We start from the raw sequence: 24,766 nt of genomic DNA, 5'->3' as shown, positions 1-24,766 counted from the left end.
TTCATCGTCCCTCCCCTCCCCGCTGGCTGGAAAAGTCTGTGAGGATTAAAAATCTTTTTTCAAGAAGTCTCACGGGGTAATAAATGAAACTTTCTGTTGTCAGAAACCTGGGGAGGGGGAGTTGGGGAGCCCTATAAGGAAAGAGAATGAGGTTTGGTGGGCTGGGTGAGAAATTGGACTTTTAATGCATTTGAATTAGTCTTTTAAAAGTTATTAATATTAACTTTATGTGTCAATCCTGTCCTATTTATCAGTAATTTGTTTCCAGGACAGTTAAAGCGGTCTCAAACTGGATTATTTCTGCAGTGTGTTTTGGACCAAAGAATGTCTGCAGCACTGTTTCTGTTTGCATTCTGGTTTTGGCCCTGAATGCAAACAGAAACAGTGCTGCAGACATTCTTTGGTCCAAAACACACTGCAGAAATAATCCAGTTTGAGACTGCTTTAATTGCCCTGGCTTAATGGTAGAAAATTCTGGGAACTATGGTTTTGTGAGACATTTAGCCTTCTCTGTCAGAAAGCTCTGGTGCCACAATAAACTGTAATTCCCAGGATTCCCTATTACTGTGCCAGGGCAGTTAAGGTGGTCTCAAACTGGATTATTTCTGCATTGTGTTTTGGACCTTAGTCACATTCATGGCACAAATAGTGAGGCATAGCGGGCATTTAGTGTATGGACAGGAACCTTACCAAAAAGTGTAGAATCTCCTTGATTGCTTTGGGGTAAAGGCAATATTTTGAATACATTGTTCAATGTACAGAATACACTGGCCTACATCTTCTGGCAAAACTCTGCCATAGACAACATAAAGCCTTGAAAAAACTATAGCATCCAGTCTTAAAATATTGCCACTTCAGAACCACAGTCAGCCTGAAGAAATTTTGTGGATACAGAAGGTATTTGAGGGAAACAAATCACTCATAAATAGGCTCCCTTTCAGCATATGTGGACTATGTATATTGGGGAGTGCTGAATGTGATACACACAGGGACAGATCTAGCCACTGATGAATAGTTGGTTTGAATTCAGAGGTAAACACCCATTATGGCCATATATGCAAAGTAAAATAGGATGATGTGGATAAAAGTGTGATGGTGCTAAAATGTTAAGACATCATCTTCTCCCACGAAGGAAGACATTTATCTGGGTAGGCTGCCAAGTGGACCATGGAAAGCATAACTTGGTTTACAGTATAGTGAAAACATTAGTTGAACCATATTTCCCAAATGAATGAAATGCATTGGAACACATTTTTTTCACCAGCTTAGAGCTAGCAGAAGGTCTGCTACTCAGAAACCTAACATGCACTTGTACCATTCAACTGAACAAGTGAAATATGCTTCTCCCTATTTTCTTTCTGCTGTAGGGATAAGAAAATGAGCAGTGCTTCATGTGTGGGAAATTTGTATAAAAGGACCACTGTAGCAGCCAAGTTATATGTTCTGCATGTCTACAGCCTGGCAGGCACAAAGAATGGCCCTTCACAGTGGGAGTTCCTCTCACAGACTATCTGGGGGAGGCTGGGGTACAAAAATGCCTCACAACACATTATTGCTAAGTTTTCCTGAGAAAACTTTTCTTTCAGGAATTATTTAGTTCTGCTTCCTACTTTTTTTTAGGTTTGCAAGAAAGATTTTCTACACTTGGAAATTATAGTGACCTGTAATTATAGCATTTGTAAAACATGGAAAATATACTGATTACATTTTCTTCAGGAAACAGAGATAGTAACCACCCAAAACAAATGTACTGCTTCATATGGACATGTGTTTTCTGGCTCTACGTGTTTCAGTATCATAACCCACAAAATCCTGTGCTAATAGGTGTCTTTTATCCCCTGAGATACGCTGGAATTTCAGTTGTTTCAAGAAATACCACAGAGGTTACCCAAAGCCACCTCAGATCCAGGATCTGACCAACAAAGTTTATATTAAAGCAGTGGTTCTCAGTCTTTTTACCCCTGTGACCTGCTTTCCATCTCCATGCAACCAACATCCCTCCTTGAAATAGTATATGAATAAATATATTTTGTTTGTGCAATATGAATATTTTTGTTTGTCTTACAGATAGCATTCTAGTGATAGTGCCCCTCTCTCTCACACACAGACCTCTTGGGCTACACATGAACTCCACCTTAACACTAAGCAAGAGCTTAGTGCTTGTGCTCTCTGCCTTGTCTCTTCGCTTCCTAAACCTATCCCCACCCATACCAGAGAAACTGTTTTGCTAAAGGGCATGAACCTGCTGTGCCAAGGACAAAACCTATGGAGAAGCTGAGTGGGAAATGCATTAAAAAGGGAAGCCAAATTTTTGCTATACCTGAGGTCAGAGGAAGGCATAGCAGGAACGTGCATAGGTAGTTGTTGGGCGTTTTCAGCAGCCTCATTTTCCTCTTTCCCTCTCCACTGAGCCATGCAGGCTGGCCTTCGCATACCTCAAGTCAGGAGGAGTTTGCTAAGTTTCTTTTCTTCAACAATACACTGCTCACCCCACAACTCCAACAGCACAGACTCCCTGAAAAAAACTTCCAGATCAATCACAACAGGTTGAAATGAGGGGTGAAGGAGTATATCATCATAAAAAGGCAACCCAGCAAACTCCTCCTGGTTTGAGAAGTGCAGAGATGGCTGTAGGGCCTTTTCAGCAGCCTTTCCTTCCTTTTCCCACAAGCTGGGCAGGCTGGCCTCTGTGTGCCTTATGGTTGGTTGCTAAGGGGCATGGACCTACTGTCCCACTGACAGAACCTTTGCAAAAGTTAGATGGGAAATATATTTTAAAAAGGAAAGGTATTTTGGGGGGGGGGGGCTGTGTCTGGGGTTGGAGGAAGGTATAACAGGGAAAATGCTTAGCACCACTTTTGCAGGGACCAGTCAACCCTCAACAGGCACGCACATAAACACATGCATGCCATTCTTTTTTACATTGAACTGAGTATTTGTGTATTCAGCTTTTAACCTATCTTTTATCTTATTTATAAGTTGGTGGTACACCTGCCCGGAGACCTGTTTTAAACAGATTATTTCTAATTTGATAATTATATAAAGCATGTCAAACTTTGGCTGATCTTTGATGTGAAGAAAATTACCTAATTGGTAGGTCATAACCTCTAGAATGTAAGGGATGATAGCAACACTGACTATGAAGGTAACTACTAGTCTTAGGTCTCAAAAGACAATCTAATTATTGGCTCACCAGGAGGTATTCTGTACTGATAAATCTGAAAATCTGAATGGACTGGGTGCCATTGGTCCAGACAGTCACAAGACTAAGATCAAAAAAAATATACAAGGATTCACATATATCATATTAAGCACACATTTTCCTAGCTGAAAAGAGTGTCATCCATGTCTGTGCTAGGAAGAATCTGATAAAGTGGGAGTCTGGACTTGGCATATTTCTACATGGAGAGCCACAATAATTTATGTATTTTTGTATATTACTGTTTCATGTACTCAACGTTTATACTTACTGATACAAATTATAAAACTTATATATATATACTGTAGTAATAAACAGTAAAAGAATAAATGGTTTTATAATAACCTCTACTCCAACCCAGCCAACCCCATTGGCTGCCTGTCCAGCCTAGAATCCTTGCAAGCCCAACCTTCAAGCTTTTTTACTCCCAAGTAAGTCCCAAGGGAACCCAATTGTGCTTACACTCAAATAAGCCTACTCTTACAAGAGGAGTGATCTGGGAGGAGACTGAGGAAACCAATGTTGTCCTAGATCCCTATGAACAGTGAGCCCTATTCGCATATGACTAACTGAGCAAAAGAAATTGTAGCATACGCTTTTGTAGACTTGGTCTAATTCCTCTGTGCATCTGAGAAAATAAACCAAGCTTATGTTACAACCTTTTTCAGTCAGTTAATCTCAAAGATACTACAAGATCCCGTTCCATATTGGTTATTATTATCCCCAGTTTATATAAGTCCATGTTTAAGACACTATCAGGATGAAAAAGCAAACTACTACAGAACTAATGTGTTCTACAAAGAATGAACATAGGAATTAAATACTTTGTTCTACGTATGTTTTATTTGAGAAAAGCTACATTTTAATTGTCAGGAATGTTCAAAATTATTTTGTCATAAATGTTCTTCAGCCAGAAAGAAGATAGTCTCAGACACATAATCAATTTAGTGCAACTGACAGAAGGCAAAAATTGAGTAAGTTAAAGGTACACTATTGTAAGCAAGGGGCTGTGCAGACCGGCATCTTTGGATGGCCTGGGGGTGGAGTCGGGGCATGACGTCTACACGATGCACTGCCTGACACCGCACCTAAGCCAGTGTGACACTGCGCACTGCACCACATGGTGCATGGTGTCATGGTGCTCCTCTGGCGCCCAACCTAATTAAGGGATCACCTCCTTCCGTATAATCCACCCCGCACCCTCACATCCTCTGGGAGGAATTTGTTGCAGTCCTCAAAGACCAGATTGACAGCGACCTCCCAGAGGACTTTTTCCGCAATCACTACCACTTTATGGACTGGCCTGCCAGACAAGATCTGTCAACTTACCAACCTAGAGAGCTTCAAGAAAGCTGTCAAGACGGATCTCTTCCAGCAGGCCTTCCTGGAATAGAACCCGGCCATATAATGCTCCCCCCACAGACATATATAAGCGAAGACTCTGCCCACCGTTATTTTATTATTGTATTATTGTTTTTAGATTTTATCATTTGTAATTTTAATGGATAAAATTGTTTAATACTTTTTAAGGGGGGGAATTGTATACACTCATCCCTCCATATTTTCGGATTTGATATTTGCGGATTTGATTATTCATGGATTATTCTCTCTATTATTATTATTATTATTATTATTATTATTATTATTTTATATAGCGCTGTAGATCTGCACAGGGCTGTACATAAAAACAATAAATATAAAAGAGTAAACCTGCCTATGGTGTACAATCTAAGAAATAATAGGATAATACATATAAAATACATAGCAATATAGGAAATGGTTCAATAAAACAGGCAACAAAAGAACATCAAATAGCAAGTGACAATTATGCAATGCCTGGGAACGCTTCTCTGAACAGGATGGTCTTCAACTCCATTTTGAAGCTGGTTAAAGAAGTGATGGCCCTTGCTCGCGGGGGAAGAAGGTTCCAGGAGTGAGGGGCAGCAAGTGAAAAGGGGCGAATCTCTAGGTCTTCCAGTGCAACTCTATGGTCACCTTTAACTAAAGTTGCACTGAAAGACCTAGAGATTCCTAGAGAGAATACTCTACTAGGCATTTATAACTCCTCCAGTGCAGTTTGATGGTCAGTGTCTGTTGGACGTTGACCACAGAGTTGCACTGGAGAACCTAGAGATTCCTAGAGAGGTGTCCTCTCAGGTAAAAACATGGCTTTTTTGTTATTTGCGGTTTTTCCATATTCACGGAGGTCTTGTGCCCCTAAACCTAGTGAATATGGAGAGACAAGTGTATATTGTATTTTTTAAAGGTTGTATGCCACTTTGATTGTGGTAACAAAAAGCGGGATATAAATTAAAGTTTTATTATTATTTATATTATAAAGCTGCAGAGCTAGCAGCACTGACGACCTTTCCAGTTTGGGACCACAGCTTGCAATTGCCATTGCCCTGATCTGGCAAAGATGGAGGCGGCTGCAGGCCATCCTTCAGGGATAGTCTGCACAGCCCCTAACTAACTTGATTTGTGGATCTCACATATAGAAATCTGGTACTATTATGGATGAGTTTATCAACCATTATTTTCCAGCAATAGTTTGCTCAGTATGCATTGAAGATAATACTTCATTTGAAGATAATACCTCATTTGTCAGTGTCCACCATTCGAAAATGAAGTTTTAAAAAAACAGAAAAAGAGAACAGGAGATGGTTCATTCGGGGAGCTTTTCATATTAATACCCTTTTGATACTCCTTTGATATTAAGATCCGCCCTGGCCTCGCATCAGGAGGCATGGAGATGCACTATCAACGATGCTGCAGCCTTTTTTGAAAGCTCATGCCGAACAAGTCTCAAAGAGAAACGACAACACAGAAAGAACCACAACCCGGAAACATCACTCAAGGAGACTTTCTGCTGTGCTTTCTGAAACCGGACGTGTTTATCTCGGATTGGTCTTGGTCTTTTTAGTCATCAACGCGCTTGTAGTAAGCGCGGGATGAGTCCTTCCTGAATCTTCATTCGTGGAGAAAAGCCAGAGATATTAAGAAGCTTTTAATTGCTGCTAAGAAAATAGAGGTGGCTGAAGGCTGCCCTTCAGGGATGGTGTGCACAGCCCCTAACTAACTTGATTTGTGGATCTCACATATAGAAATCTGGTACTATTATGGATGATTTTATCAACCATTATTTTCCAGCAATAGTTTGCTAAGCATGCTTTGAAGATAATACCTCATTTGTCATTGTCCACCATTCGAAAATGAAGGTTTTTTTAGAAACAAAAGAAAACACACACACAGAGAGAGAGAGAACAGGAGATGGTCCATTCGGGGAGCTTTTCATACCCTTTTGCTACTCCTTTGATATTAAGAAGTTTTTAATTGCTGCTAAGAAAAGGCTAGTAAAAATCAAGTGTTTTCTCACCAAAGTTTCCCAGGCTGTTCTCTCTCGTGTCTATACGCATCTCTAGGGCCCTCACTTGTTGCAGATCATCTAACCCTGTCAGGATTTTCTGCAACAATAAGAAAAAGTTAATTATGACACTTAGCATTCTTGATCACAGTATTCCATGAAGATGCTTGAATTCACTGAATAATTCAGCCCTATGAAGAAGGCTCCCAGGAGGCCCAATATTTGATTTCTAGTTAAAGAGTAAAGTTAAAGTTTCTAGTTAAAGGGTAAAGGGTACAACTGTCAATGTTGTTCAGTGCTACAGCAACACATAAAATATGCTTGTAACATGGGACATGAAGGCAGCTTCACTATAGCTATGCTGGATAAAGGTTAGCTTTCAATGTCTGCTCAGCTAGAGATGCAGAAGAATGGGGATTAGGGACATGTGGCCCTACAGCTATTGCTGAACTACAGTTCACTCCATCTCAAACCACTGACCATGGTAACTAGGCTTGATGAAGTTGTATTCTAATAACATTTGGAAGATCACACTTTCCCCAGTCCTACATTATAAATTACTGAACATCTTTAGACAGATAATATGGAAAAATAGGAGTGAAAGCATCTCATCCACAGCAATCAGAGAAACACTCCCAAGGTTATTTTTCATTTTATAGATACTTTCGAGTTGTAGTACAATCCCATAATAATGAGGCGTCAAGGCTCTACAGGAATCGTGCAGCATGGCACTTTGTGTATTCCATTCTAGAATGCAACCAAAGCTTTAGAAGTCAACACAATCACTTGTATGAGAATTATGCTCTATAAGCCAGTGCAAGCATATGTAGCAGAATGTTACTTAGACACAGAACTATCAAGAGTTGTTAAACAAAAACATTTAGTTCTAGAAATTAACACTCTAGAAAATGACAGAGAAGAAGGAATTATCATATGCATGCAGAGGGTGGCAAATTTTTGGAGCTCAGGAATTAAAAATACAAATCTGTAGTTGGTGGGAGTGAACCAAATATAATTTTTATGGTGATAAGTAAATCTTGGATAACTTTATAAAGGCCATACAATATATGGATTCATAAGAATAAAAGTATTTTAAACTTTTTGGCCCCATACAGACAGGCCAAAATAAAGCTGCTTCGTGTCACTTTGGAGGTATGCCGTTTAAAGCCACACCAAAGCCACGCTCTAGTTCTAAGGACTGGAGCGCAGCTTTGGTACAGCTTCCAGACTCTTAGGACGCATGCATCATTTAAACAGCATACCTCCAAAGTGACCTGAAGCAGCTTTATTTTGGCCTGTCTATATGGGGCCATAGAGATGCACTTTATAGACTGTGAACTAAAACCCTATGCAGGCTTATAGTAAAACAGTTATCTAAAGTACCACAACCTGTAATGTCTTTTTGGCACACTAATGGCATGAATCACATCCTTGAAAATGGCCGATTTAAAACATTTGTTCTGTGATAAGAGACACCAAAGATACAGAAATATTAGAAGAATCTGTCTTTCCCTAAGAATCTGTTAAAAACATACAGATCTTCAGGAACTGTAAAGTTCTACCTAGCCCTCAAAAGTTAAAAGTACCATTCCAATAACTGGAAAGTGCTCGAGTATTCTGTTTTTTGTTATCACTTGCTATGCCATGCTGCAGAGTATATATTGTTTTTGCAAAGAGATGGTGTGATGGAGTGCAAAAAGCTGCTCCTCCATGTGGGATTCCTTCATCCTAATGAGATTACCAGTTGTTCAAATGTGAATTAATCCAAATAGGCAGAAGGGATTATTATAAATTTCATTCTGTATGAAAGACCACATTCTCAGTGATATGGGTTTTCCAGAAAAAGAATTGGAGACTTAAAAAAAAAAGTGGGATGACTTCTAGAACCTTTTTCAGCATATTAAATAATGTTATCTGATTTAGCATGTTTGGGTTAAATATTACATTCAAGTACATTCAAAGCTTTATATCAGGGGTAGGCAACCTTTTTGAGCCGGGGGCCGGGTTGCTGTCCCTCAGACAACTCGGGGGGCCGAAGCTGGGGGGTGGAGCTTCCACCCTCCGGGGGTGGGGCCGCATGCTGGAGGCGGAGCTGCACACCGGGGCGGAGCTTCCACCGAAGCCCCGCAGGGAGGAGGAGGCATGTGCACGCCCTCTCCTCCTCGGTCCCTTTCTGGCCAAACACCCCCAACCTGCATTCCAAAACACACACAACAGCACATTTGTGCATTTCACATGGCTTTACTGAATGTGGCCTGATTGCATATTTCAGAAGCTTATTCCATAACCAAACCCCTTGGGTTTAACACTTAGCATGGTTTAACATGGCTATGCATATTGAACATGTCAAGGTGGTTTCACTGTTCTTGCACCAAGTGTACTTCTCAGTAGTGTGTACTTGGTCAAGGGACTTTGGTTTTCACTGCGCATGAGTTTGTAAAAATCACAACAATTTACATTGGCCATGCCTCAGAGGCTTGCTGATATCAATATCACCATTAAAGAACCAAAAACACACAGAAAAGGCACTTTGGAAAGTCACACTCTCTTGGCTTCAGAAACAGTGCGTGCATGCCTCTGAAGCTGACTCATATCATCATCATCATCACACTATCATTGTCAAAGCAAGGGAGACTTGTTAGCATTAAAAGCACCCAAAACACACTTTGGAAGGTGACACTCTCTCGGCCTCTGAAACAGTGCTTGCATGCCTCTCAAGCTGAATCATATCATCATCATCACACTATCATTGTCAAAGCAAGGGAGACTTGTTAGCATTAAAAGCACCCAAAACACACTTCGGAAGCTGACTCTCTCTCGGCTTCTGAAACAGTGCTTGCATGCCTCTGAAGCTGAGTCATATCATCATCATCATCATCATCATCATCATCATCACACTATCATTGTCAAAGCAAGGGAGACTTGTTAGCATTAAAAGCACCCAAAACACACTTTGGAAGGTGACACTCTCTCGGCTTCTGAAACAGTGCTTGCATGCCTCTGAAGCTGAGTCATATCATCATCATCATCATCATCATCATCATCATCATCATCATCATCACCATCATCACCACCACACTATCATTGTCAAAGCAAGGGAGACTTGTTAGCATTAAAATTTTAAAAAACCTTGAGGCCTCTGGCCACTCACCACCTCCTCCTCCTGCTGCCCCCTCCTCCTCTTCCTCCCTCCTCTTCCACCTCCTGCTGTCCCCACCTCCTTTTCTTCCTCTTCCTCCTTCTGCTGCCCCCACCTCCTCTTCCTCCTTCTGCTGCCCCCTCCTCCTCTTCCTCCCTCCTTCTGCTGCCCCCACCTCCTTTTCTTCCTCTTCCTCCTTCTGCTGCCCCACCTCCTCTTCCTCCTTCTGCTGCCCCCTCCTCCTCTTCCTCCCTTCTCTTCATCCTTCTGCTGCCCCCACCTCCTTTTCTTCCTCTTCCTCCTTCTGCTGCCCCCACCTCCTCTTCCTCTTCTTCCTCTTTCTGCTGCCCCCACCTCCTCTTCTTTCTCTTCCTCCTCCTGCTGCCCCCACCTCCTCTTCCTCCTCCCGCTGCCCCCACCTCCTCTTCCTCCTCTTCCTCCTCCTGCTGCCCCCACCTCCTCTTCCTCCTCTTCCTCCTCCTGCTGCCCCCACCTCCTCTTCCTCCTCTTCCTTCTCCTCCCCTTCCTCCTCCTCCTCTTCCTTTTTCTCCTCCTCTTCCTTCTCCTCTTCCTCCTCTTCCCCCTCCTCCATGTGCCATGCGGCCTGGGGGCGGGGTGGAGGAGGCAGAGGAGAAGGAGGTGGGCGGCGAGGGGAGGCAGGGAGGGCAGCGTGGGGCTTCCCCCTTTGCCTCCTCTTCCTTCTCCTCCTCTTCCTGCGTGGCCTGGGGGCAGGGCGGAGGAGGCAGAGGAGAAAGAGGTGGGCGGCACTGGGAGGCAAGGTGGGCGGTGCTGGGAGGCAAGGAGGGCGGCGCGGGGCTTCCCCCTTTGCCTCCTCTGCCCCAGGCCGTGCGGCCCTCCTCTTCCTCCCCCGCGTGGTGGAGGAGGAGGAGGGCCGTGCGGCCTGGGGAGGAGGAGGTGGTGGCGGCAGGACCGGGCTGGGGCCGGTCCTGCCGCCTCCGTGGGCCGCATCAGGCCCGCGGGCCGGGGGTTGCCGACCCCTGCTTTATATGAACATTATTTTACTTGAATATCTGTAATAATGTAAAAAGAATAGCACATACTCTTTACATTATACTCTTTATACTCATTGTACTCTACACATTCTTTACTCATTTGTTATATTTAACAAAAAAGACTACAACTGAAAGAACAAAACTTATTAAGACACATATCTAAAGAAAGTTGTACCTGATATCTTATGTCAACAGTTTAACTTCTTTTTGCTGAAAAATAACTGTAGTACTTGCAGATTCACTTTGTTAAAAACAAGTCTGTTTTCGGTCTTTTGTCCTGTAATGCAGCAGCTGCTTTACCAATTAATTTACAGAATTTTGAAGTACGCTTGGAGCTGATCTATCTTGCATGTGTCAGGGCGGAAGTAAATGTGTTTGTAATTCCATGATTCTCTTTGGGGATTTAAAACCCAAAGAAAACATGCCACTTCTGAGGTTGGACTATGAGTCTGGAAACCAGGGTTCAATTCCTCATTTGAGCATAAAAACGCACTAGGTAGCCTTGGACAAGTCATATTCTCTCAGGCACAGGAAAAACTTGTCACGAAAACCCTGTGATAGGTTCGCCTTGGGATCACCATAAACCAAAGTGACTTGGAGGCACACAACAACATCAACAACAACAATAAAAGTACTCGAAGGAATAGAAAATCTCTTGCTTCTTAATTAATCACAAGGACAAGCAGCCAAGACAGAATGTGATAAGTTGCCTATGCAATATATCACATCCATCCTTTGGTGAAATAGATCGGTCAACTAGTTGTACTGAATCAGATTTTTCTCAATTTGAAATGGAACTGCCGCATTACAGGACAAAAACCTGAAGACAGACTTGTTTTTAACAGGCACAAAAGTAATCTGAAAGTACGTCCCCTTCCTGTAGTGTATATACATTTCTTCTGCCCTGATTCCAGCTCTAGGCATACAGATGTTTTTTAAAAAACATTGCAGAAACCTAAAGATGTGTAAATGTGCAAGCCATCAACAGTGATCCATCTTTCAATTCACCTATGATGTTTAATTGTTTTTCTCCACTTGTACATTCCAGCACAAGATAGAGACAGATGCAACAGAAGAAGTCTGTCCAACAGATAAAGCATTCAAATACTCTTTTGGAAGCTCCATATTATTATACACATTGCAGTTCTTAATTGTGAAGCTTCCAAAAGCAGAGATCATGGTTGCATAGTGAATAGACCAAAAGAAGCTGATAGAAAGCACTCCCACCTAGCAACTCTTTCAGATTTAATAAATAAATAATAAATTGTTCATTTATTAACCGCTTTTCCAACGATCAAAGCAGTGTACAGAAATCGTTAAAAACAGTCAATAAGAACAGTAAAAACCACATCTTAAAAGTAGATAATTAAAATAGATTAATAGATTTCCCCATGCAGTTTCTTTCTCTCTTGAGCCAAGCAGAAAGAGTCTTGGGTGATTGACTGATATTGCTGTTTGTTTAAGAGTCCCTCACTGTCTGGGGAGTAAAGTCTGAAACAAAAGCTATACGCTGAAACAAAAAGCCTCAATGAGAATCCCTCTTGCCGCACATACACATACACATACACACACTGAAGGAGTCTCCAAGTTTTACCCTCGACCTATCCACAGGTCATGGCAAAATCCATAATTTTGAACCTAAAACCTGTCCGTGACTTATTCATGAGTTCAGCTTATAGTTGAGTATATATGGCATGTTCTGATCAGCGGAAACCGTAGTAGTCACCAACATTTACCTTTGTTTTTCCCCTGCAAACCTTTACTTTTAAAGTAAAGGTATTTCTGGTCAAACCACACCTTTTAAAACCGGAAATTGATGTCAGCTACTACTAAATACACCCCGTGGAACTTCTGACAACAGGATTTCATTAGAATAATTGCAATCCATCTCAGGATTAAAATAGCAGGATTCCAGCCCTTCTCACACTGATACTGATCCCACTGATTATGACTATGATAACTGGGGATTATAGATGTTACAGTCTAACACATTTGAATGACATCTACTCAGGGAGTCCTCCAGTACACCATGGAAAGTCAGTAGCAAGCTTTACGGCTGTCCACTACAGGAAGGATCAGCAAACTCAATAGAAAAGTATACCAAGTATATCAGTCTGAAAATACACACGTGATCACAGAAGTGAGCAGGAATGACATTTTATGTACTTAAAGAAAAGAAAAGTCTGGCAGACACCCTCTCAAAATATTTCTCTTACTGAAATGCTAACAGGAGAGAAAAACTGCTCCCTGATATATGTGTGTGTGTGTGTGTGTGTGTGTGTGTGTAAGAAACATGGTGTAATACAATAGTGGTGAGGAAAAAATGACTTCCTCCTACTCAACCATTAAGGAGATCCAAATACTAGAAAGACACAATGAAAATTTGTTTGTAATCATTTGTTTGAATAGCATTACTATTTATAATCTTGAAAAAGCCAAAAGAAATTAACAATATGAAAGCAGCTGCTTCAACATGAGCAGTGAAAGATCAGATAATAGATACCTCAGACCTGGTACTAAACGATGTTACAAATATAATTAGTGTTTCCTTGTCAATGCTGGATTTTTAAAAAGGAGGAAGTGTTTGCTCAGACTATACCCACTCAGAAAGACTTTCCATGCCAAATGAAAGTCTATATTTGGCAAAAAAATTAACTGTCAGAGGTAACCTTGAAGAATTAAACTAGATAAACTGAACCCTCAACCAAACACAAATCTGACTTGGCTGAACTGTTTCACAAGGCAAAAGGGATCAAAGGTTTGAAATACTCCCTATTTTTACTATTTTTGTATGTCAAAATAATGAGTTGTTTTCAGGATTTTTTTAAACACAGAAGAACATTACAATGTTTTAACTTCCATCTTCACACTGAAGTGGTACAGCGCTGTAGGAGACAAAATCCGACATGGCTTCTGCTAATTTGCTTCTATCAAAATTGTCAGCCATCTTTAACTTGTCTTTTTAGTAATCTGCTTCATGTCTAGTGACAGATATTTCCTTAAGGAAAATCCTTTTACCCTAAAACTAAATTTCATGTAAAATCAAAGCAAAGGAGTTCTTTCCCCTCTAATTGTTTTAAAAGTAAAAGATACACACACAAGCATATAGATGGAAATCACAGAAGCAGCCTTGCTGAAAATCTTAAAATACAAAGTGTACTGCTATAGTGCTTGTTGTTGTCAGAGAGGGTTTGCCATTGCCATCCTCTGAGACTGAGAATGGCGGGATACAAACCGCCGCTTTGCGGCGGTCTGCCGCCACCGCCGGTTAGTCTGCGGGGGAGCCGGAGCCTCCACACGGCGCGACTCCCGTGCAGACTGAAAAAGAAGCTCCAAAATGGAGCTTCTTCTTGAGTCGCGTTTGCGACGTAGCGAGGCGCCAGGGGCGCACTCGCTACGTCACAACGCCCGCGACGCGTACGGACGCTCAGTGTCCGATACGTCAAGATGGCGGTGCCCATGTAGAAGGGGCGCCGCCATCTTGTACGTATTGAATACGTACTAGGGTTAGGGGGGTGCGGAAGCACCACCCCTTCCTAACCCTAGTACGTATCCTATACGTACTAAATGGCGGTATGTATCCCGCCAATGTGACTGGCCCAAGGTTACTCAGCGGGTTTTTATGTTCAAACATAGATTTGAACTCTGGTCTCCAGATCATAGTCCAACGATCATACCACTACATCACGCTGGCTCTCACTACAGTGTTAGAATTCAAATATAAAGTCCTGTTAGTCTGTTGAATCAGTATGTAGAGAGAATTTGAAGCACCTTTATGAATAACTGAAAGAAGCTAGCAGCATGAGCTTTCATAGACGTGTCTACTTCCTCAGATGCTTATTCGCAGCTCTTCACCTTCCATCAAATACAGCTTATTGTCTCGCTATCTGTCTGCAAGTATCAGCCTACCTCAAGCTTTCCTCTGCCCTTAATTAGTAAGCAAGTAAATAATGCATGCTGCAGCATAAAACTGAAACAATCACTAGGGAACCAGCCTCATTCTCTTCCAAGAGGAAACACTGCTGATATTTTATGACTACAAGATATTACACAAATATTAATGCAATATTTTCAACACTTTTTAATGAACATAAAAGTAAATAATCAGTTGGACCCAACAAATGTTTCCCAAGGACAGATGTTCTTCAGACACCCAAAGATTTTGGAACAATAGTTGAATGGAGGAGGAGGAGGAGGAGGCAATTTTTGTCAGCTATTTCCTCCCTCTGCAATCTTTTTGTTTTGTTTTGTTCCCTCCCATCTACTCTGGGAAGTTTGGAGACACCCCTCATCAAACAGTCAGAGAGATAACAGTGAGGGCTACAGTGGGATGAGAAAACTGCAAAGACAGTGCCAACCTCCCTTTCCAATGACAGGAATGTTATAGGCACAGTTCTGCTCAGTGAATGCTCCCTATGCCAGAAATGAAGCTGGTTTTACCTCAGCATTGACATTACTCTCCTTTGCCCAAGGGAAAGTGGATGAGGAAAGTGCTTCAGCTCAGTGCTAAGTACCAAGAGCCATCATGACATGTCTACTTAAATTATTATCAGGTAACCAATAGCAATTCTTTAAAAGAGTGCTTGAGAGCCTAGGAAAATGACTGACATTGAAGCCTGATAATTCAGAGTTAGATTAATTTCTACAACCCGTAAACCAAAACAGCTCTCTCACACATGCACTTTCTTCAAAATATGTTAAGTATATTCACAGTATTTACATATATGCAATTTCAACTCTTCTGATAATAAAGGGAAGATGCCAGCCACAGATGCTGGTGAAACGTCAGGAATAAACTCTTCTAGAACATGGCCACATAGATACAGGACAGATGGGTGCGATAGGGCACCCTTGTCATGTGCGAGGGGCAACGCTTCGAGACGCCGCTCACCCCTCACACATGATGAAGGTGTCAAAATGGTGGTGCCCTGTACAGATGGGCGCCGCCATTGACACGACTGATGCTTAGCATCCGCACGGTGTGATGCCATAATGACATCGCAAGTGCGCCATTGGCGAACTGTGGCATCATTATGGCGCTACAAAAAGAACCCGCTTTTTGTGGGTTCTTTTTGCTGCGTGAGGAAACCATGCGGTTTGTCTGCTGCATCTTCCTCGCGCAGCAAAACAATGCGCCGGCAGACCGCCCTTTTTGGGCAGTCTTTACCAGGCCATAGTCTGAAAACCCCACAAAAATCTATGGATGCTGGCCATGAAAGCCTTCGACTTCACATTGGAAATCAGTATGTTGTTCAATAGGAATCATTTGTTAACTCTCTAGGTTGTAACTAATGCTCATGCTCACCAAACCTGTGTATGGAAGAGGGGGAAAATAGTCAAGGGAGCCCAGAACATCCTTTGAAAGCCCATCTGACTTTCGTTTACATGTTTATTTACATTGGAATCATGCAGTCTCATTTTTGTAACCTTTGGATGTCTCCTGGAACAAAAAATGAGCCAAACAAAATGATTTGGTATTCCTCTACAGAAATATCAAGTTTTGTCTACAGTGAGGTGTTTGGGGTGTTTCTGCAAGAAACTGACTTTTTATTTTTTAAAAGTGCCAAATTGCATTTTGGAAGAGGACACAAACTGTGAAGGGTTTCCAGCAATAAATTTGGCACCCAGAAAAGTATACATTGTTCATCTCTAATTTTCATTCTTTGTTGTTGCTGTTATGTGCCTTCAAGTCAATTCTGAGTTATGGAGACCCTATCCTAAGGTTTTCTTGGCAAAATTTATTCAGAAGAGGTTTGCCATTACATTCTTCTAAGGCTGAAAGAGTGTGAATTGTCCAATGGGCTTCCACTGTTGAGCAGGGGTTCAAACTGTAGTCTCCTAGAGTCCTAGTCCAATATTCACTATTCCACTTTCCCACACTGGGCTTTCATGACAGATTCACTAAAAAGGTATTTACTCACCAGCTTATCAGGAGAAAGATATTCATCCACAAGTTGTTCCTCCTCCTCTTCTTTAATGGATGGGCTTGGATTCAGGTGACCTTGCCAACCCAATTCTGTGACACGAACTGTTCCTGAACCTGGCCTAAAGACTCTTTTTAACTTCCAGTCTAGCTCCATCTCAGAGTTCCCTAAATATTACAAATAAAAGAAGATAGTTTTTAATTCCTGTATTCCAGTTAGCCTCATGCATCTAAGATAATGCTAAAATCCTACAGAGCTAACTGAAAACCAATTTCTAATCCAAACCTCAAATTCACAGGAGTCTACCATACTGGTTAGAGATAAGGGGAATCTGCAGCATGCCATACTGAAGAAAGCTACAGCAGTCTAATAGTGGCTCAGCCATGAACAACACTAGCAAGAACCTCATCTTCCAACAAGAGGTACCAAGGTATATCAAGCTAAGCAAGTAAAAAGACATGCTACAAGTCTTCAAACTGGTGATATGATAATAAAATTGCAGACTTAATGGGGGGGGGGGCTTGTCATTTAAATCCAGCCCTCTGACTGATGCAGGAAATCTGTGGCTAAAGTGTCCTCAATATTTGATTTGTCAGCCTCTGTTTGGAAACATCCAATAAGTGAGGGAGCAACACTTCCACAGATAACTGGTTCCATTGTTTAATAGCTCTTACTACAAAATTCAACCAGAATCTTACTATATTGTAACATAAGCACTTCCATGACTTCTGTTGCAGCAGAAAACAAGTCTTTACCCATGATACTTTTTATTGCCAGTTTCAAAACTTCTTCAATCTAAACATTCCCACTCCATAGTTTTTTGTGGGTTTTTCGGGCTATGTGGCCATGTTCTAGCAGAGTTTCTTTCTGACGTTTCGCCAGCATCTGTGGCTGGCATCTTCACTCCCTTGATCTTTTCTTTTGGATTTGCATTCCACACCTCTGACCATATTTCTTGCCCTCCATGTAGCCTGTTCCCAGCTTCATTATACTGTATTTTTCTTAAAAGTACAGTACCCACAAATGGATACAGAACCCCAAATCCATAAGAGTGAGCATGGTCTTCTCTGGAACAGACAATTTCACTCTCTCTGGGCAACTGAACCATCCACCACCATCATGTTTGGCTAGACTGAGCTCCATTACTCTCCTCCAGTCCATAACTGATTTCAAGTACTGTAGTCATGCAAGGAAATTATTACCACACCTTAATCCAATGAGAGAAAGAGAGAGAGCTGGGTATCATCTGCATTAATGATGATCCCACATTCCAAGACCACAGATGACCTTACACAACAATTTCATGTGCAAATTAAATAGCATGGTAGACAATGCTGAATTCTATGGAAAATAACAGGGAAACACACAGGGGAAAGCAACAGTCCCACAGAAGTATCTTCTGAAACATAGGGCCAGATGACGCAGTGCCAAAGGGGTGCCATATAGCCATGCCGCCATGGCTATGGCGCCCTTTCAAGGGAACAAAAAGAAGCCACTTTTTGCAGCTCCTTTTTGCGCCCTCAAAAGGCAGGATTGGGGCTACGGCGTGAGGTTGCTGCAGCCCCAATCTAGCAGGGGCCGTCTGTCAAACCCCTTACTCTCCAAGTTAGGAACAGAATCAAAGTAATGCAGTGTCTCCATCATCGAACAACAAAAAGTGTACAAAAGGATTCCACACTTAATGGTATCAAGAACCTCTGAAAGAATGAACAAAATGAACACTCCATTCGTCTTCTCAGAAAAGGGGGATTCACTGAAACACAAGTTTGGGCACCTGCAACCTGGTGTAAAATATGATAGAATGTATCAAATACACTTTTATAAGTGGAGGAGAATAAACTACCCAAGCTCAAGATTGTCTTAAATTACAGACCTATCTCCCATATATCTGTCTAGCCTCCTTCTAAGACCATATATACAAGCAGCCAACACCACACTTCACAACAGTGGGTTTTTAAATATGTAACTAGATATTACAGTTCTGCAAGATCAAGAACATGCCAAGACTCTAGACAACATCCCTCCAATTTTTACACCTAGCAGTTCTCAAAAGTGGAAAAATAAGACTGACAGATGAGAGGGGCAAATAAGGCATTAAACAGAAGGGCACATTATTGGTAGTAATTTGTTCCAGAATTACCCACAAGCTGCTTTCCTAGTCACAAGTTGTGACTAGAATTTGTGGACCCTATACAAGATCCAAACAATAAGAGGTTAAAAGTTTCTTCTTCAGCAGTAAGTGTGTATATTCAACCTGATTCACTCTGTTGCATTTCCTATCATACAAAAATAAAGTGGCTTTATATTATAACACTCTTCCAAAAAGAATGAAGCTTCTAGAAATTTTGTGCACACTGCTGTAACCAGTGCGCAGGAATATGCAGGGTTGGTTTCAAACAGTCAAATGATTATAAAATGATTAACCTTAAAATAATTTAGTGTGAAACAGTTTGTAGCAAAATTGATCTAACTTTAATGGAAATTAAATTCCAAGAAAGCATTCTTAAATTCCCAGCGAAAACAAATTATATTAGCCAGCTATTTATGAAATCAGAATGTCCTGTTACATATACCAATTATAAGATTCACCTCCTGCATTCAGCATAAAAAAGAATGAGCATCATAGACTTTACCTATTTGGAGATAAAAATGAAATTAGTGGGCAGAGTAACCCTAAATCCTTTCAGACTGCAGTCTGAGGGGAAGTTAAGATATGGCAGGGTGGACATGACAGTGTAGATAGGTCAACAACAAGGGGGCACATAAAATCATAGAGTTGGAAGAGTCTGCAAGGGCCATCCAGCCCAACCCCCTGCCATGCAGGAAATCTAAATCAAAACATTCCCAACAGATGGCCATCCAGCATCTGTTTAAAGACCTCTAAGGAAGGAGACTCCACTACACTTCGAGGGAGTTTGTTCCACTGTCGAACAACCCTTACTGTCAGGAAATTCCTCCTAATGTTGAGGTGGAATCTCTTTTCCTGTAATTTGCATGCATTGCTCCAGGTACTAGTCTCTGGAGCATCAGTAAACAACCTAGCTCCGTCCACAGACTCCTGCTAAGAAGCTCTATGAATGTAAATTTGCTACTAATGTTCTGCCAGGGGCAGCTCCCAAAATGAGATATTAAGGTAGGGGAAGGTACAGGTGGGTTTCAATCCTAGTAACTCCATGCCCCCAAGGGGGTCCTGGATTGGGCCTCTCAGATAAACTAACGTGTTGGCTCTGCTAATCCCCCCCCCTTTTTTTATTTCAATGAGGAAATTCTGAAGATCCATTGTGTTAAAGATCCATTGTGTCACAAAATTAACTCCTACACTTTCTGCCCTGGCCAATGTGATCTGCTAAGCTTTAGAGGAGGTAGACAATTTGGCACTTTCTCCAACCCCAGTTTCAACTGCTTTCTATAAAAACAATAGGCTCCTGAAGTCTTATGATGGAAATGCAAACATTATGAATAGGAAAGAAAACTTCCATTCTGCCCACTTTGAGTTATATGGATTGGAAAAAACTATTTTGCTGTTCTTATAGCCAGACAGTGCCACAAAAGAGTTAATCAACACATATGCATAAGCGAAACAAAATGATTTATCTTACCACTTCAGTATACTGCAGTTACATTATGATATGTCCTTTCATCTCTGAAACATATTGTGGAGCAGCACTTACTTATGGTTTGACAAGTAGATCAATTTGTGGTTTAATATCCAAAGTTATGCTCTTGGTTTTTATACTTCCCGATATCGATCTGTTTACTTATAATTCTTGTAGAAATGAATTAGCAACCACAATAATATTTCATGCCAGGCCGATGCGTGTAAAACAAAAAACTACCATATTTCCAAAACTGAAGATTCAATAAAAAAGACAACCCAAATCCAAGTCCTGTAATTTGGAACCCATATCACAAAGGACCAAACCCATAAAGTGTTTTTAAATAAAATATTACTTTTAGCTTTTCAATACAAGTATATTGATCACAGGCAAGGACAGAACAATTGGAGATGCAATATTTCTTTTAGAAAAAGAATCTTTCTAACATAAATTGTAGCATGATCATAGAGCCCTGTGAACATGTAACACGATACAATGAGAACTCTTTCTGGCATAAGTTCTGAAATATAAAGTGGTAGTGAAGAAGTATTTGATGTAATTAGGGCCTGGTGAATCACCAAAGTGACAATGATTCACTGCTAAGTATGCACTAATATACAAATCACTATTTTATCATTTCTGCAAACACCATAAAGACATGTTCAATTCCTGTAATGCAGTAGAACTTCTAGACTCTTAGCTTTGACACAAAAAATAAATCAGACAGTAGTATCACTTGATGTACTGTCTCATTGTTCATTTGATTTATCTGAACATTTATACCCCCACCTTTCTGTGATAAAAGTCAAGCTCAAGACAGCTGACAAACAAGGAAATAAATCAAACAATGCAACAACAATGCTATCAATTACAAAAAAATACCAGTACACCAGTTTTTAAAAAAGAATGACTCACATGTTTGCCATTGCCCTCTTCTGAAAACAGCTGTAGCAGCTACTATTTCCTTGCAGAATCCCTTCCTGGGCCTGACACTACTTAGTTTCTGAGATCAAACAGGACCTGGTGCCTTCAGGGTATTAAGTCCGCTAAAAGCTTTAGACACTGAGCACAGAGCTCAAACTGGTGCACACATTAGGAGAGATTCTGGAGATATGTGGATATTACCCCAGCTAGGTACTTAAAGGCCAGTACTGTACCAATGAAACTTGAAATAGCTTATGTGGTCCATCCTGCTGAAACAACTGAAGTCTCCAGGCTGTCTTCCAGGGCAGTCCCATGGCAAAATGTTCTACAGGGACTAACTTGGAAATTATGAGAGCATGATTCTGACTTTTAAAATATTGCACTTGTTAACCATTACAAGACTCTAACTATTAAGCATGTGAGGAATTAACACCGTGGAGGCAAATGAAACATCTGTAGAGTAGTGGGACTAATCTGAAAGTGTTCTTTCCTTTTTCAGTTACAGGAATACCTTTCTCCATAGTTAAAGTCTGAAAAAGAGCAGTTTACATAGTGATTCATAAACAGATCAATCCAGCTATCTGTACAAATATCTTTTTTGCTCTCAGATCAAAGATGAGGAACAGCCGAATCTATACACATAAGATTTCTTTTTTTCTAAATGTTCCCTTTATCTCTGAAGAAAAACTTTTATGGAATAAGTTTGTTCATTCTGTATTGCAGCTCCCATTCCGTCCGGCAAACACAGATACCTATTTTGCCACATATTTATTTATTTATTTACGGTATTTATACCCCGCCCTTCAGCCCTAAAGGCTCTCAGAGCGGCTTATAATTATTATTTTAATTAGACGGTTCCCTGCCATCAGGCTTACAATCTAAAAAGACACGACACAAAAGGAGAAGGGAATGGTGGTGGGGAAGGGGATCAGGTCCAGCAGTTCTTCTCTCCCTCTGAGGCCTGGACCAAGGAAGATGGACTGGAAGGAGGGCTCTTCTTCTTAATCGAGGCTGGGCCCAATGGCGTTGAGCCTGTCCTTTCATTATTTTACATGCCATTTTACCAGCAATCATCCTTCACCTTTCTATTCCCCAGCAATAAAATATCACTTTGAAAGCCCATTGCTCTACGGACTTTTTCTGTATGCCCTGTCACATAATTATTCAGTTTTATATGCCCAGGCAAACAGCAGCTGTTTAAATGGAAAGAGTGGAATCTGTGGATGCTACACACTGTACATATTGTTTGGTTTTGAAGTCCTTAGAGAGTTCTGCATGCCATTTTAAGTGTAATTTTGTGGAAGTGCCCTGTAGATAACCTCTCCTTGGAAGGAAAAACACAGTCTTTTGTCAGCTGAGATTTACTGTGATGTCACCAGGAAACTACTGTTACATCAATCAATTCCTAATGGCAAAAACCATTCTTACCTACATTTATACATTATGTTGCCTCTTATAAGCCCAGCCTTATTGTATCAGATGTCTTATTTCGATACAAATAAAAAGATAAAAACAGTGAGAGAGGAGTTTGCTTTAAAACTACTGGTGTTTTTATCATTTCACTCACTGTATCATAATTTAACTTTTGTGCAAATCTGCAAATTGTAAAAATGTCAGTTTGATTAGCCTAAACTTTAAGAATTTTGAATTGATTTCCTTCCATGTAACAGAGATGGTATACAAGACATCACTCACTTGACTGCCTGTGACGTATGCTAATCTCTTCCAGATAACCAGGTGAGTGATGGTTGTGGTCTCTATCATTCCTTACAGAATGTGAGATATAAATACAGCCAGCCTCGCTACTGTAGGCTCTTTGAATCTCAGGAAAACGAAAAGGAACAATTGCTATTAGTATTGTGCCCTGAAAAGACAGCACATCACTTATGGCAGATATTCCTTTCACTTCTCTCCTTATCTTCTAAATGCAGTGGAAAAGACCACCAGGTTGGAAGAACAGAAGCTGTAAGGTACTGTTAACTGCTTTCAAGGTGACTTTGATTTATGGCAACCCTGTGAATGAGACTTCTCCAAGATCCCCTATCCTCAACCACTTTGTTCAGGTCTGGTAGGTGCAGGAGTGTGGTCTCCCCGATTGAGTTCATCCATCTGGCATGGAGTCTTCTTCTCTTTCTACTGTCCTCCACCTTTCCTAGCATTAATGTCTTTTCTAATGAGTCATGCCTTCTCATGATGTGGCCAAAGTATGACAGCCAAAGTATGACAGTTTCGTCATCTTTGCTTCCAGGTAGAGTTCAGGCTTGATTCTGTTCCAGAACCCATTTGTTTGTCTTTTTGGCTGTCCACAGTATCCTTAGCACTCCTCCTCCTCCTCCTCCTCCTCCTCCTCCTCCTCCTCTTCTTCTCTTCCTCCACCTACTCTTCCTCTTCCTCCTCCTTCTATTTGTTTATATCCTGCATTTTCCCCAAAATTGGAAATCAAAGCAGCTTACAATTGAAAAGTACAATACAGTTAAAAATATACAAAAATAAGTATTAAAATAACATTGAACTATTACATAATTAAAACACAACACACATTAAAAAAATAAAGTGCAGTTAAGGCCCAGTACAGACGGGCCCTTTGCGGCACGCTCATGACATGCTAGGGTTGCTCAGGGGCGAGGCGTGCACATGCCCCACGACCCTAGCACGTCATGGGCACGCCACAGCTGCGCAGCATCATCCAGATGGTGTACGCAGCAATGACGTGCCAGCAGCGCAGTGTCCAAACAGCGCTGCGCCACTGGTACAACATCACGCATCGCTGGTGCTTTGGCATGGCGCAAGTGCGCTGCAAAAAATGAGCCGCTTCCACTCACTCCTTTCTTGCTGCACAGCAGCGCCGTGCGATTTGGTTGCTACAGCGCTGCTATGGAGCAAGGAGAGGCGCCTCCCCGGCGCCTCTTTTTGGCGCTCTGTACCATGCCTAAAAAAAGATAAAAGCACTTAAAAGCAGTACAGTTAAAACAGTACAATACTCTCGGCCCATTCTTTAAAGACTTTCTGTTTAAAAGCCTGTCTGAATAAAAATGTCTTAGCCTGCTGATGGAAGGAGAGCAGGGAGGGAGTCATTCTTGCTTTCCTGCAAAGGGAGTTCCAAATTCTAGGATCAGCCACCAAGAAGGCCCTCCTTTGTGTCCCCACCAACTGTGCTTGCATTGGTAGTGGGACTGAAAGAAGGGCCTCTCTTGAGGATTACAGACCTCTGTATGAGTAAAGACTTAAAGAGCTGGGTATGTTTAGCCTGGAGAAGATTATTATTATTATTATTATTATTATTATTATTATTAACCTTTATTTATGAAGCGCTGTAAATTTACACAGCGCTGTACATACAATCTTTTTAATTAGATGGTTCCCTGCCCTCAGGCTTACAATCTAAAAAGACATGACACAAAAGGAGAAGGGAGTGATAGAGGGAAAGGGGATGAGGTCCAGCAGTTCCTCTCTACCTCCGAGGCCTGGACCAAGGCAGAAGAGACGGTTAAGAGGGGACATGAAGGGATGTCACATTCAGGATGGAGCAAGCTTGTTTTCTGCTGCTCAAGAGAACAGGACCTGGAGCAATGGATTCAAACTATAAGAAAAGAGATTCCACCTCAAC

At 41.3% G+C, this 24,766-nt stretch overlaps 1 protein-coding gene across 5 annotated transcripts in view; it reads right to left on the bottom strand.

Annotated features, from left to right (window-relative positions):
• The window catches only part of LOC149314327 (leucine-rich repeat-containing protein 56-like), a 78,729-nt gene that overhangs the window by 47,852 nt on the left and 6,111 nt on the right, over positions 1 to 24,766 (bottom strand). For 2 of the 5 annotated variants that reach the window (XM_089520861.1, XM_089520864.1), the window contains 2 exons: positions 16,637 to 16,806; positions 6,576 to 6,663 (listed from right to left, as the gene is read on the bottom strand). In XM_089520861.1, the coding sequence (XP_089376987.1) occupies positions 6,576 to 6,663; positions 16,637 to 16,795 (247 nt within the window). In that variant the 5' untranslated portion in view covers positions 16,796 to 16,806. Of the gene's footprint in view, positions 1 to 2,320; positions 2,516 to 6,575; positions 6,664 to 16,636; positions 16,807 to 17,337; positions 17,414 to 24,766 lie in introns of those variants that run through there. The other 3 variants (XM_089520860.1, XM_089520862.1, XM_089520863.1) reach the window with 3 other exon arrangements.

This window comes from Sceloporus occidentalis, unplaced genomic scaffold (genome assembly GCF_023333645.1).
Source record: "Sceloporus occidentalis isolate IW3139 unplaced genomic scaffold, rSceOcc1.0.p SCAF_4, whole genome shotgun sequence".
NCBI lineage: Eukaryota > Metazoa > Chordata > Lepidosauria > Squamata > Phrynosomatidae > Sceloporus > Sceloporus occidentalis.
This window is presented reverse-complemented; position numbering and strand designations above follow the sequence as displayed.